The 14,366-nt window shown below is 40.6% G+C and overlaps 1 protein-coding gene across 3 annotated transcripts in view; it reads left to right on the plus strand.

Annotated features, from left to right (window-relative positions):
- Window positions 1-14,366, plus strand: part of MAN1A1 (mannosidase alpha class 1A member 1) — a 162,839-nt gene that overhangs the window by 1,003 nt on the left and 147,470 nt on the right. For all 3 annotated transcript variants that reach the window (XM_057311113.1, XM_044386280.3, XM_026504714.4), the window contains exon 2: window positions 115-981. In XM_057311113.1, coding sequence (XP_057167096.1) covers window positions 115-981 — 867 coding nt within the window. The remainder of the gene's footprint in view (window positions 1-114; window positions 982-14,366) is intronic.

Genomic DNA, 14,366 nt, shown 5'->3' on the forward strand with positions numbered 1-14,366 from the left:
CCGCTCTGGGGGAGCTGTCCCGGTGGCTCACACGGCCGTCGGAGGGCGGAGACCCGCTGGAAACTTTATCACCATCATCGTAATTACTACATTTTACTGTTTCTCTCCCCGCAGGGGCTGCGGCCAGCGGTCTGTCGCGCGTGCTTGTTTGCCAAAGGACCTGCCCCTGGGAGAAGACCCACAGAAGAGTTGTTTCCCCAGGGCATACCTGCAGCCCAGCCCAGGGGCTCGGGCGGCCTGGATGCGCAGGACCCAGCCCCGCAGCCGCTGACGCCGGGCGGCGGCGAAGTTTGGCTGCTGAGCGGCGCGGCGCAGGGCCACTGGACAGCGGGCACCCCAGCGGCCGCGGCGGCTGGAGGGATGCCGGTGGGGGGCCTGTTGCCGCTCTTTAGCAGCCCGGCGGGCGGCGGCCTGGGCGGCGGCCTGGGCGGGGGGCTCGGCGGCGGCGGCAGCGGCGGCAGGAAGGGATCCGGCCCCGCCGCCTTCCGCCTAACAGAGAAGTTCGTGCTGCTGCTGGTGTTCAGCGCCTTCATCACGCTCTGCTTCGGGGCGATCTTCTTCCTGCCCGACTCCTCCAAGCTGCTCAGCGGGGTCCTGTTCCACTCCAGCCCCGCCCTGCAGTCGGCCGCGGACCATAAGCCCGGGCCCGGGGCGCGCGCCGAGGACGCGGCAGATGGGCGAGCCAGGCGTGGCGAGGAGGGCGCGCCCGGGGACCCGGGGGCCGCCCTGGAGGATAACTTGGCCAGGATCCGCGAAAACCACGAGCGGGCTCTCAGGGAAGCCAAGGAGACCCTGCAGAAGCTGCCCGAGGAGATTCAAAGAGATATCCTGCTGGAGAAGGAGAAGGTGGCCCAGGACCAGCTGCGTGACAAGGCGGTGTTCAGGAGGCTGCCCCCGGTGGACTTCGTGCCCCCAATCGGGGCGGTTGGCCGGGAACCGGCCGACGCCGCCATCCGCGAGAAGAGGGCAAAGATCAAAGAGGTGAGTGCACCGTTCTGGAAACCTCTCCTGCCCGGCAGCGTTTTTTCTGGGAAAAAAGACAAACCTTTGAAACTCTAAAGACTATATAGCATTACAGTGTAAGGGGACGTAGAGCTTTTCCGCTTCCACCAGGTACTATGTCAAAGGCTCTTTCGTTTTCCTTTTTTTTTTTTTTTTTTTTTTTTACTGTCACAGTAGATGCGGCCAATTAAGATCTGAGGTTGAATCCCGTTGCTTTTAATTTGCGTGCTCTGGTAAGCATAAACCACGTGAGGTAGGCATTAAATACAAGGGCAGGTGAGGTGGTGTGCAAACCTCCTCTTTCAGTGGCCCGTACATGGTTAATAGTCCCTGAGAACATTGACCGTGAAAGTCCCAAACAGCCCCCTACTGAGGCTTGGACGTGGCTTGAAATGAACGTTGAATGTAAACGCAAAGCATAGATCACGCAGGATAAAAAGGTTCTAACAGCAAGCCAGCACACCCGGCCTTCAGTCATGTGGCCTTATGCTGCCAGGTGGCATCCTGTGTGTACTTATAGATTATAAAGGTGAAACTTGAGAACTTCCTATCGTAGGGGACACACGTTGTTTACATTTTAAAAAATGAAAATTTAAAAAAGCCAGCCTATTGTTTCTTGCATTTCTGGTGTATTCAGAAAAAGAGTATTTTATGTGATGCAACAGGTTTGCCTCCATAGCAGCACAAAGATGACAAACTTAATCCAAGACAAACATGGACTTTGATAAGTCTTTCATAATTTATTTCTTGTAATTTTCGGTTAGCATTTGTAGCATATGGCTACTTAACTGGCTTAAAGCTGAGGGGTACCTTTAAAGTCATGTAAGACTGTCAATTTAAAGATGAAATTTAAGGAGCCCAAACCCCAGAGTCAGTTAGTGACCAAGTCAGGACTTGAAGCCAGGACTTTCTCCTGGTCCCCTGTCACTAGTCAGCAGGCTTTTTGTGGACATGCTTCCTTCCACAGCTACTCTCCTGTGTGAAACTATGCCAGCCTGGATTTTAACACAACCCAAGAGCTGTAGGAACCATATTAAAAACATTTCATCCCAAATCTTGATTCAGATTTCTAAAATGCATTGTAAGTGTAAGTAATATATTGGCAGTTAAAAAATTTCAGAGTCTCTGTGAAAATAAATATTATGTTTTGACTTTGGGTAAGTAATCAGAAAAGAGGGCATCCTCATTGTCCTGTTTTCAGAAAGTAAACAGAATTTTGAGTTGGTGAAGAGGTATTTAACTTGAGTAGCTACAGAATGGAGGCAGCTTGACTGTTACAGGATTTGCAACTTTAAGACCAGGTGAATTTGGTTAGCTGTAATTGAGCAAGTTAAAGAAGATTTGGGTCCCTTTCAGTTTACCGTAGGCACAAAGAGGGTGCCTTCATCCTACTGTGCAGATAGCTTCCTCCAGCCCATCAGCTTTCTACTTTGGGACCCTTCCTCAGGCATAGAACCCCAGACTTGGACAAATGGATTTTTTGCCTCCCAGACAACTTCTGTCTAGCAGATTCCTTTCTCCATGAAATCCTGTCAGGGATACCAAACCAGCAAAGTGGATAAAAAGCTCTATTTCTCACCAATTTCCCTCACCTCTTCATCTTCCATTCTCCTTAAAAATATCCAAACAAAACCCATAGGTAAGTTAACCCCAGATCTGTATGTTTATGTTTCCTTTAAGTTTAAAACAGTGTAATTCACACATTTCATGCCTCTAAATTCCTATGAGCTGCCAGATCACAGTTGTCCAAGAAAATTATTTTAAATACTAAAGACTCATGGCTGTTAAAAAGCTATCGGTACCAACCAATAGTGATTAAAAGTGCATTTAGAGCAGAAGCAGTGGGAATTCAGGACAGCATATTAACAGTATGCCTATCTGCCCTTACTGGATCCATGTTATCTGTCTCTCTAAATCAAAAGGTCTTAATTAGCCATGTAAAGAAAATTTATGTAGCCTTCTGTATCTGTGTGGTGCTAACATCTTAGCAGTTAGATGTTTTGAAACTGCCCAGTCTTGCATAAAGTGGTGGAACTAAATGTGTTCTTTAAAATTCCATGTTGCCGTGAGAACCCAAAAAAGCTAGCATAATTAGTTTCAGTATTTAGTCAAAAGCTAATGGGAAGAAATGGATTATGGTTTTTCATCAGATTAGTTCAGGCAGATGCGTTCCTTTGTAAACCAAAAAAAAAAAAAAAAGTAACTCATGCTATTCTAAAACTGTGCTGAAAATGTTCAGTTTCAGAAAGGAAAGCGTGGTTACCTATTGTGAATAGAGCACTGCACGTTAACTTCACACTTTCATATTCAGTTTCTGGCACCACCATGGACTTTTTGTCATGGACCAGTGGATCTTTGCCTTGGTTTGGATCTTTACTGTTCCTGTATTTTCTAGTTCTCTATTTTTTGTTAGGCTCTCTATCACACCTGCATGTACTGAGAGTTTGATGGCTAAAATTTAGAAAGTATAGGCAAGTCTAATATGTTGAGAGCTTAGACTGTAATTTCTGAGCCAAACATTTAATTTGTAAATTTGGTTTAAAGACAGCTAATACTATTTTTATATTGCCAACACAATTGTGTTACTGGTACCTTGGTAAATTTTTAACAAATTTGTGCCTAGAGGACACAGTCGTAATTTCAAATAGGATATTGCCTAGCTCCCTTCACAAAAAAGCCATTATATGAATTCCATTACTAATTTGATGGATGGTAAATCTTTGCTGTAATACCGAAAATTGAAATCAAGATGCCGCCCCATGAAAACTTTGTAAATAAATCAACTCTTGAATTTCCCTGAATTTTATAATACATAGTACATATTTTCATGAGTTTGATCTTTTAAAAATTATACTTAAGTTATCCTTAGTTTTAAAAAGCAGTGTTAAAATAATGGACAGAAGGTAAAATAGCACCATGGAATTTTTAAAAGAATAGTCTAGTTCCTCTTCTACCTTAACCCTTTTATAAAATCAGGAAGCTTTTTTCTTTTCTATCTTTTCTTTTTTGTTTTGTTTTGAGACTGTACAAAGAGCTTGTACTGTCCTTTAGGATTAGAGCCATAATCCTAATTTAGAGGATGAATAACTTTGGTTTTTGTCTCCTGGAATTATGGAGGAGTCCTAGAGTAATAGGGGCTGAAGACAACTTGTCAGAGGGGATTCCTCCCTTCTCAAACTGGAATCTCCACCAACCTAAATGGGGCAGGAGTGAAGGGGCTGACAGTCAGTTTTGGGTCTCTCAGGTAAGGCTTTAGGATTGGTCAGCCATGGGGGTCACCGTTGTCTTTAGGTTTCTCAAAGCATTTTTAGTTTTTTTATTCTAGACCTATTTATATGATCATAAGTTTAAAGAAAGCGTTCATATTGATGGCTAATGGTTAAAATATATTTTTATGCCTTACACTAGCCTTATGTTGTTCTTGAATCTATCATTTATGTTAAGTTTTGATGATTAACCCTTTTATTAAAGATCAGATGTAGGAATAAGCTACCCAGACAAATACTTTTATTTTGAAAACTTAACTTTCCAATTTATCTGTATGGTAGTTCTGTACGGTGTGGAAAATAATATTTGCAAAATAATAAAAGCCAGAATTTGAAGACCTGACTTCAGAGGAACTTCAATACCCTTGAGTTACCTTGCCTGTTCTGCTCACCCTACTCTGAAACATACCTGACATGGACAATAGGCAACTGCAAAATTTCCCTGCTCTTAGGTCTTTCCAGAGTAGTTAGGTCATAAAGTATTTGTAAAAATTTTTTCTCTTTACTAGGTAAATGAATAAATTAAGATTTCAACACTGTAAGTGGTGGAGTAGATGCTGACTATTGAACTTTAGTACATGAAAGCAAGAAAAGATTGTTAATGGATGATCAATTACGTTCAGCTTAGTCTTCTGTAAGCTATTGATAATTTTGTTTGAGAGGGATATTCTGTCTTCCTCTTACCAGGGAACTTAAGATTCATAGGCCTTAGAACCTAGTTAAGGTGTGAAAAGTGGCTAAAAAAATGCATTTTTGAGTCAGTGCTTCTGTATTTTTTAGGTGAGCTGATAAAATAAACCATCCTGAGAATTTTATCTTAATATTTCACATGTACAATAAGTGCCTTTGTATGAAATCCGAACTTGTTGGAATGCAGTGGAAAACTTACATATTTATATTGAATTATTCCATACGCTGTGGTAGTACAAATTCTTCAATAAAGAGAGTTTCAAGCATGTGTCTCAAGGTCCGAGGGGAGGAATACCTACAGAGCAGTGTGAGGATGAGAGATCAATACACATGGGTAAATCAGAACTGCGCTGGAACCTGCATATAGCCCATACCCCAATAGAGAACCTATGACCTTTTAAGTTCTTTGTAACCTACAAAACCATAAAGATGTGTGTGTTTGTCAAAGATCAGTTTTGATTGATCAAAATAGGAACATCCACCCCATGGATTCCAGAGATACTATGAAATGCCTTTCTGCTAAGCAGACAAAAAGCGTAAAGGAGAAACCAATATTTGATAGTTTAAGAAAGAGAAAGAGATTCTTTCTTTGGGAAAATTAAGTCATGACTTTTCCTTCAGTTCTTAGCTTCATGTCTTGTTTAGTGTTAAGTAATTGAACTACTTCTAACCAGCACCCCCTTAACCCTCACTCCCAAACCTGCTTAAAGATCCTTTACAAAAATTATGCAAATTGTTTCTTTTACCAACAGTATGCCATAAAAATTATAACTCTCTGATTTTTAAAAGTACACATATGTTCTAAGTCATAAAGTATTGTTCTGTAGGAGTCCTTAGAGATAGTTCTGCTTCTTCATTTTACAGTAGATACAACTGAGACAGAGATTATTCTGGAAATCAGATTAGAGTTGAGTTGAGGATGGAAGCTGGATCCTTGCTGAGTGTTGCTCACTATCTTAATATGGCTTGTCTCCTGAATAAAATGCCACAGAAGTATGTAAATGGACTGGCCGTGTTCATTATTTGCAGACGCTAATGTAGAATGAGTACAAAACACAATTCTGCAGTATTATAAATTTGACCTTATAGTAGTTAAGTGACATTAACTATAGTCATTTTTAAAATCTGATTAGTGGCATGATTTAGAAGACCTTTTCTTTTTAAAGCCACCCAGGAAAAGTGTGACATGACATTTTTTTCTGTTGATAAAGATCTCGGCAGGAAGCAGAGGCCCTTGTAATCATTCAGTTGGACATTCTTTAAAAAGAGAGGCGGGGAGGCCAAAAGGAGGAAGAAGAGAGGCAGCTTAGAGAAGGGGAGTCTGACAGCATGGGGGAGCTCTTTCAAACTATAAATATACATACTCTTTTGACATTGCATGATGTGTAACAGAAGAATTGACAGCTAGCCTGAAGGATTATATTTTTTAAAAAGTAAACATTCATTTAAAAATTACAACAATCTATGGGTTCTTTATTGTAGGATCACAGTTCTCTTTGCCCAAGTAGGTCCTAGACAGTCTCTGGATACCCTTGCCTGCTCCTGCTCTGTCCATTTGCAGCGCTGTGGCAGGGTGAGAAGGGCTGGTCTGGAGGCAGATGACCCAGACCCAAATCCCTTTCATTTACAAGTTTTGTGACCTTAAGCAAGTTGCAGCTGAATCTTTCAGAGCTTCAGTATTCTCATTTGTAAAATGAAGACAATGGGCACCCATTTTGTGCGATCAGAAGGCGTAAATGTCATCACCCACAGCAAGCACTTAGAGGGGTATCAGGCACCCGCAATGTATGATAAATGCCACTTGCTGCTATTACTGTTATTAGTCACTCCCTAAAGCCATCAATCCACGATTACTTTGTTTCATGATGTTTGGTAAATCGGGAAGGGGATAATGAAGTTTCAAAAAGTTACCAAAAACAATTTAAATCAAGTTTGGTGCTTAAAAGGATACATTTCCACTTCATCAAGATGATCTTTCCAGACAACTATGATTTTATTGTGTTACTGCCAACTCTGATTTTCTCAGATTCCTTCCAAATTCCAAAAAAAACTTTAGGTATCTTTAAAATGATATGCTTCTTCAGCTTCTATACTTCAAGTATTTGATAAAGAATTAGTCTCTTTCTCATAGTCAGATGTGCCTGCTCCTTGAAATGGTACTTCTCAGAGGAATCCCAGTGCTTGAGTTACCTCCTTAGGCATTGAAACCATTCCCCAAAATAGAGAAATTGAGTAAAGTGCATTTTAACCAGTTTTATCTTTGGAGGAATGTTTTTAAGAAATGAGAAGAAAATTATTTCAGACTTGACAGAAATTTACTTAATTATGATCAATGCTATAGTCAGAGCTCAGTCTATCATCTAATAATCAAAATTCACATAAATCAGTTGTACTTTGTAACTCAAAGATTTTGCCCTTCTTTGAGAGCCACGAATTGAGATTTCTTAAGGTTCCAGGCCCAGAAAGACCTCGGATTTCCTAAAGCCCAGTCCTCATTTTCCATGTGAGAGACAGGGCCCAGGGAGCTGTGACTTCCTGAGATTCCCCCAGTGCACCAACGTCAGAGCTGGGGACTGCCTCTCAGCCTGAAGGCCACACTCCGCCTGTGATTTCTTGACTCTGATGAGAACATGTGTTTTGGAGACTGGCTAGCCTGTCCCTCCCTCCTCAGCCCTGAATGGCAGGCCAGCAGGGAGAAGCCCCACTGAAACCATCCTAGAGGGAGAGGACCATCTTTGCTTGGTAAGGTATTGCCTGAGAAAGCCATGCTGGCTAATTCCTTGGCTCTGAAGAAGGGGCAGCAGTGCCCTACCCCCACTGTCCTGATAAAGACTTCTGTGATCATTAGCTACTTGAAAGAAAACCAAATGAGATTAAGGCTTAAGAGCATTTGCAGCCCTCCTTTCCGTCTTGAAGCAGTTGCTTTAGGTACGTTAGAGCCCAGCAGTCCTGCAGGTAATCCAGAACAGAGATAATAAAATTAAAAAGCCCACCATCCTTTGTGTTCACTTGCCTTTTGTAACTAGAATGCCTCCCTCACTTCCTTTTTTCTGTCAGTCCATTCGTCTCCCTGGTTATTAAGCTTATCAAAGGCCCAGTCCCCGAAAGGCCCCACTGTGTTCTCATCACTCTTGCTCTACATCCTTGCCTTTAGTGACACGCAGGCCTTATTATAGTAACTTTAATTTGCATGTCTTCTTGCTTTTGTATGTGGGTCTCCCACTGGACCGTCCTGTCCCCAGTCCTTCCCGTGAGGGCGCTCAGTGGGAGAGGAAGCATGGAAGAGAGGGGTGAGAACCTGAGGAAGGATGCCGGCTTCCTCAGGGGTGGTCTGATAACAGCACACCACGCACTAACAGCATCTTTGCAGCAGCATGGGTGGGGATGGAAGGGTCTGGCCGTGGCGCATGGACACAGACCTGTGAACGACTGTGGGGGACAGTGAATTCAGGCCATGCAAAGACCATGAGATACTGCTGGAAACTTTATCTACCCAATCCTTTCTCACTGAATGGTCTTTGTTCAAAGTCCTATGAGGAGCCCCTATTTCCAGTTTTTTGTTTTCAAAAAAATATGCTGAGATAAACACCTTTGGCCGTTAGGTTTCCATCTTGTTTTTCATTGCCCTGACCACATAAGTAGGATTTCCCCTTGAATTCCTGAAAGAGGAAATGAATGGGTCAAAGGATCATAGTACATTTTGAGGGATTACTTTCCAGAAACAATTTTTACTTTCACTTGTAATATAGTGAATGTAGTCTGTTGAATCTTTGTAAATTTCATAGGTGATGAAACAGTATCTGTGTATTTAATTTGCTTTTCTTTGAGCAACATTTTCTTCTGTGTTGGTTGACTAGTTGCATTTCCTCATTGTGAGTTGGATAGAACAAGGAAGTTATTTGAGGCGCCTGGGTGGCACAGCGGTTAAGCGTCTGCCTTCGGCTCAGGGCGTGATCCCGGCGTTGTGGGATCGAGCCCCACATCAGGCTTCTCCACTATGAGCTTGCTTCTTCCTCTCCCACTCCCCCTGCTTGTGTTCCCTCTCTCGCTGGCTGTCTCTATCCTGTCGAATAAATAAATAAAAAATCTTTAAAAAAAAATTAAAAAAAAAAGAACAAGTTATTAAAGGGGCAGGATTTGGGGTAAAGGCAAAGTATGGAAGCCTAGGGAGTGGGGTGTCCATCGGAGAAAGTAGATCTAACAAGCTGGCTGGTGGACATGGGCTCCCAAAGGAGGCAAGGGCCTGTAAGGTGATATACAGTATTTTATTTAAAAACAAACAAACAAAACCCAAAAAAACAAAAAACAAAAAACCCCAACTTACAACAAAATTTGCTTCTTCCCTGGGTTGGTCTCTTAGGATAAAAAGTACTCTTTATTGATAAGAGGACTTACCAGGCACCTTGGGAACAGTCCACTTTTCCTCAGCTAAGACCCAGCCATCTCCCATCAGCTCATATTCATTGTTAGGTTATAGTTGGGCTTTTGCATCAGATAGTTGAGGAAAGTATTGGCCTCTCTGAAGATCTGGGGAAGGTGTGAGGGACCCTTCTTTTTTTTAGAATTCATCAGGATGGTTTCCAATATTTTAAGTTTATAGTTGAAGATCAAAAATAGTCCAAATAGAATTTCAGAAGTGATTTTAGTGATGCCAGAAAATGGTCTTACAAAGCTGAATTCTTACAGAAGGAAAATTACATTATATGTCATATGTTAGAGGCCTTTGGTGTTTTAAATATGATAAATATGCATTTTGTTTAAGGTATCTTGAGAATAAAAGAAAAGCTTGATTTGTTTATGAGGTTTGGGCCCTTTCTTTTTTTTTTTGCTACTCCTTCAAAGAGTGTGTTTTTAGTCATGCATTTTTAAGATAGTGAGGAGCTGCACATTTCAAAGTGTATTTTTATTCTGACCTTGGTTAATTCATAAAAGTCTGCCAAACGCCAGAACTGTTTAAATTTGGCTTTAAGACTGCGTTAACACGGTGAATAATGATTGACATAAATGTACTATATTATTTTTATAAATTGTGGCTTGAGATGATAGTAATTTTAGAATATTTAGGATGCTGTTCTCTGAGACATGTTATTTTTGTAGTCAACTAGCAGTGTCGAATGTTATAATGTATCTAGTCAACTACAGGTTTTCATCTCATAATTAGAAATGCTTCAACAGTCCATACTGTGTTTTCAGGAGTTATTAGCCCAGGTCAGCAATTTTATAAGGCATTCTTATTAAGTGTAAAAGGAACTTTATGTAGTAATTGGCATATATTTAATACATTGTGTACTCATATTAAACATTTTGGTTAGTCTTCATTATTTATGCCTCCTAGGAGTTACTTAGTTTAGAATGCATGATGAAAAACTCAGAAGCTTAAAAACAACCCCAACACCAACAAATAGGAAGTCAGATGGGTTGGGCAATTTGAGGAGCATAAAAAATGAAGATGATTTATTAACCACTGCATTAAGCTGCTTTAGCAGTTAGGGTGAATAAAAATTACGATCTATTAAGTGTTCTATCAGTAATAAGATAAAGCCATAGCACAGGTTAGAAGTGCTTGTTTTCTCTCCCTCCAAGAGTACAGAATCTCTGTAACATGGGCTCTTCATAGTCCTGAATCTCTTCCAGGACTGCCATGTTGAGAGCAAGATAAAGAGCCTCCCCCTTACGCACCCAGTGGGTCAGCTAACCCTGGGCCTTGCCCCTAATTGGACTCAGTAAATATTTGTTGAATGAATGTGCTTGTTTAAGCAAACATACCAAGAGGAGTTATTCAGGTTAAGTGTGACACACATACCCCCACTTTATATAATCCCAGAAACCAAAAATGGTGTCCACTCATCTTTGAAGCCCCTTCTGTGTATCCTCATAGGCTATAAGCCATTGTCTTTTGAGGGAAAGCTTGATATTTTGTAACAGTCAAAAGTCATTCAGAACCAGATCTAGTGAATAGAGATCAATCAATGTAGGAAATACCTTTACCCGTTTTAAAGTTGTTTTCACAATGATTTATAAAATGAAAAACTGAATGCACTTTCTTGTATGACTCATAAACTGGCTGTGCAGGTTGCTCATAAAAAATCTTTTGGGCAGATGTAACATTGCTGGAATAAATGTAAATACTTGCAATATTCCTTTAAAAGTCAACACTTAATTGAATATAAAAGTTTGTTCTATTTAAAAGTTAGCCTGCTTCATATTTATACTCAATATTTTGTTTTTCAGGTGTGTGATTTTGAAATTAGGTAGAGTCCTCAATCATTTCTGTTCATTATTATCTAGAGTTGTGGACTACATTTAATAAGAGTTGTCATTTTTCTTAGGTTTCAGTTTTATACATGAGACACCCAATTAAAGTTGGTTTGGGTCCCCCCTGCCCCCCAGGCAAATATTTTTGAAACAATGATGTTTTTATAAGTAATGTTTACAGTACCACACTGAAATGAAAAGTAATAGGTTAGAGGTTATTTTCCACTAGAGAAATTAGAATTTAATAAAAATTTTCTCTGTAAGAAGGTATGATATTTTGGGAAAGAACCTTAGTCTTCTTTTTCCCAGTTAAATATTTTGTAGCTCCTGAAAAGGGCTCGTATAAATAATTGCACGGTAGAAGCTCTGTGGGTTTTATGAATTTGTAAATGGTCCCTTTTCCAATTCATTCTGTAGATCACTATTAGATTAATCTTCCTAAAATATCACTTCTCTCAAGTCACCTATCCTGTGGAGTAGGGATTCAAACTCCAGCCGGCTTCAGAATCCCTCAGAGGGCAAGTCAACGCACACACATTGCTAGGCACTGCCCCCAGAGTTTCTGATTCAGTAGATCTGAGTGGGCCCCAGAATTTGTATTTTTAACATGTTCCCGGGTGACTGATAACAGCTGATCCAGTGACCAGAGTGTGAAAAACATTGCTCTAGAATGCAGTCTCTATTCCTTAAGCTGGTGTGGTCTTCTCTAAATCTGCCCCAGTTTGCTTCTTGAGTCACAGCTCTTAAATAAGGAGGGACTTTAGCCTGAGTTACACTACACTGCTTTAGCTAAACTTGCGTAGTTACCATCTCCAAAACACAGCTAATTAAGGGCTTTGCCTTGTTTGGTTTATTCCTCTCAACTGGAATGTCCTCTTACTTGCTCAGCATCTGTGTCCTCCGTGAAGCCCTTTCTCACATTCCCAACACTTACTGATCTCTCTCCCTTTTCCAGATTTCCATGGCATTTGTTATTTCTGGCTCTGCCCTGTGGGTTTGCTCATTTCATGGGCATATATGTTATCTTCCAACTAGATATAGACCCCTTAAGGGTGGAGACACCTTTTTCTATACCATAGGTTCACCGCCCAGAATATAACAATGGAAGGCAGTTTGTCTTAAGTGTAACCAAACTGAGGAACAATTTAAGTATATCACCAGAATTCTAGTCAGACTGTGAAGCACCGGCAGAGTACAAACCCTCTGGGCCTCCCTTTCCACACCTGTGAAATGGGGCTAACATTTCTCTTGGTGCAGAGTCATTGTGAGAATTCGAGTAGGAAATGTATCTGTGAATCTCTCAGCATAATGCCTGGCACATAGCATTCATTATTCAATAAATAGTATTTATTTATCAGGAACTAGGGATTATTTAGAGTAATAAGCTTGGACTTTTGTTGAGAAAAAGGTTGTCGGTAAGTAACTGGATTTGAGAAGTCATTTCCAGGAAAGCAAAGGAAGCTTTGGCTGCAGTATTGTTGCACTAACCAAGACTAGCTTGTATTTTCTGCTGTTACCTCCCTACTCAGTTGTTGTTGCCAAAATTCCTGTTTCCTGTGGCAGGAAAGTAAGCATTCTTTCGCCTCGTTTCAATTGTCATCTTATCGGAGCGATGCTCATCCTTAAGTCCCTGGGAGCGTGACCGTTCGTCGGTGTCCAGTTACCTCTGGCTTCCTGGCCTGGTGCACGGACTGGGGGAGAGGGAAAAAAGGAGAAGAACGAAATCTGGGGAACTACCTTAAGGGCATGGAAAGAAATATTCTGTGAGCTGAAAGGCTGAAAATGTTTCATTCAGAGATAGCTACATGTATAAATTTAGCTCCATAATTAGGCATATGGTGCTTTCATTTAGAAAGTATCTACACCCTTTGTGATAAGATCCGTTGATTATTAGAGCTGCTGCAGCTTTAACGGCAGAGATTCCTTGTGCATTTAAAATAAGAATTGAAGAGTGAAATGGAAAACGGAATTAATAATTTGTTCTTGGTTGGTTTTAATCTGCTCTTTATTAACTTTGTAGTTTATGCCTGGAGGATTAGATTTGGAAACAGAACATCAACTAATGTTCTCAAAGTTTACTTCCTTTTATTGGAACATTATATTCTTAAAGACTTTCTGAAGAACATTTTGCCTGAATTTTGTCCTGAGTTCTTATGATTCAACCTAAAATAATAGAAAGCTTTTGACCTATGGTATTATTTTTAATTTTTAAGTTAGATTTCAGAGTAGGATTTGTTTAATAAAAACTGATTAATGTAGGAAGGTAAAGGTATTCTTTGCTGACCCCGAGTATATTTTAGTCTCCTTTATCTCTAGCTCTTTTTTTAATGCCACCCCCCCAATCTGTTTTTTCAGCCTTAGGATTTTAAATCTGCTTGCCATCGGTGGTGAGGAAAACAGGAAAAGTTAAAATCAAAAGATACCTGCATTTCCCAAGCCTTGTCAATGTTTCCACAATTGATTGAAATCAAATAGACAGTAATTTTATAAATAGGAAAGAGTCCTATTCCAAGATAGAGCATAGTGTGATGAACTGAAAATACAGAGGTTTAAAAACAGTCGCCCTTGGGGGAAATGCCGCTCATCTGTTTCTGTCTTAATGCTTCTTTAATGTAGTTCCGTTAGAACCTGCCTGTAAATCTGGGATTCAGTGTACTTGCTTCTGTGGTTGTAGTTCTCCACCCACCTGTGATCTGGAGAATTACAACCCAGCTTTGCATGAGGTAAAGGCATTAGAATTTAGGCACTTAGAAAGGACTTCTTTGGGGGCTAGAAGTTTAACAAACTGTAATACAAGGTTTGAGTTAACCGACTATAGATTTCTCTCTAGGAAAAGGAATCTGGGTGTAGGTGTTCTTGATAAATAAAAGCTTTGCCCTAACTCCTCTACTTTGGCTGTAATGTGGTAACAGAGGTTTAGGATTTTACACCCAAATACGCCACAGGTAATCAAGTATTAGTTTTAGCTGTCTTAATTTAGCTGTCTTTTTCTTTTATATTTTCTACCCATGCTATTAATCCTCTTCCGTCCTTTTGTGTCTTCTCTCACAGAGAGGTGGACCTAATGACACGAAGGCGGATAGCAGAAGAGTAGCAGAAGTGGGACTGTATATGTTAGACTAGTCACCTTAATCATCACGAAGTGACTGTGCT

Source organism: Ursus arctos, unplaced genomic scaffold (genome assembly GCF_023065955.2).
Source record: "Ursus arctos isolate Adak ecotype North America unplaced genomic scaffold, UrsArc2.0 scaffold_13, whole genome shotgun sequence".
Taxonomy (NCBI): domain Eukaryota; kingdom Metazoa; phylum Chordata; class Mammalia; order Carnivora; family Ursidae; genus Ursus; species Ursus arctos.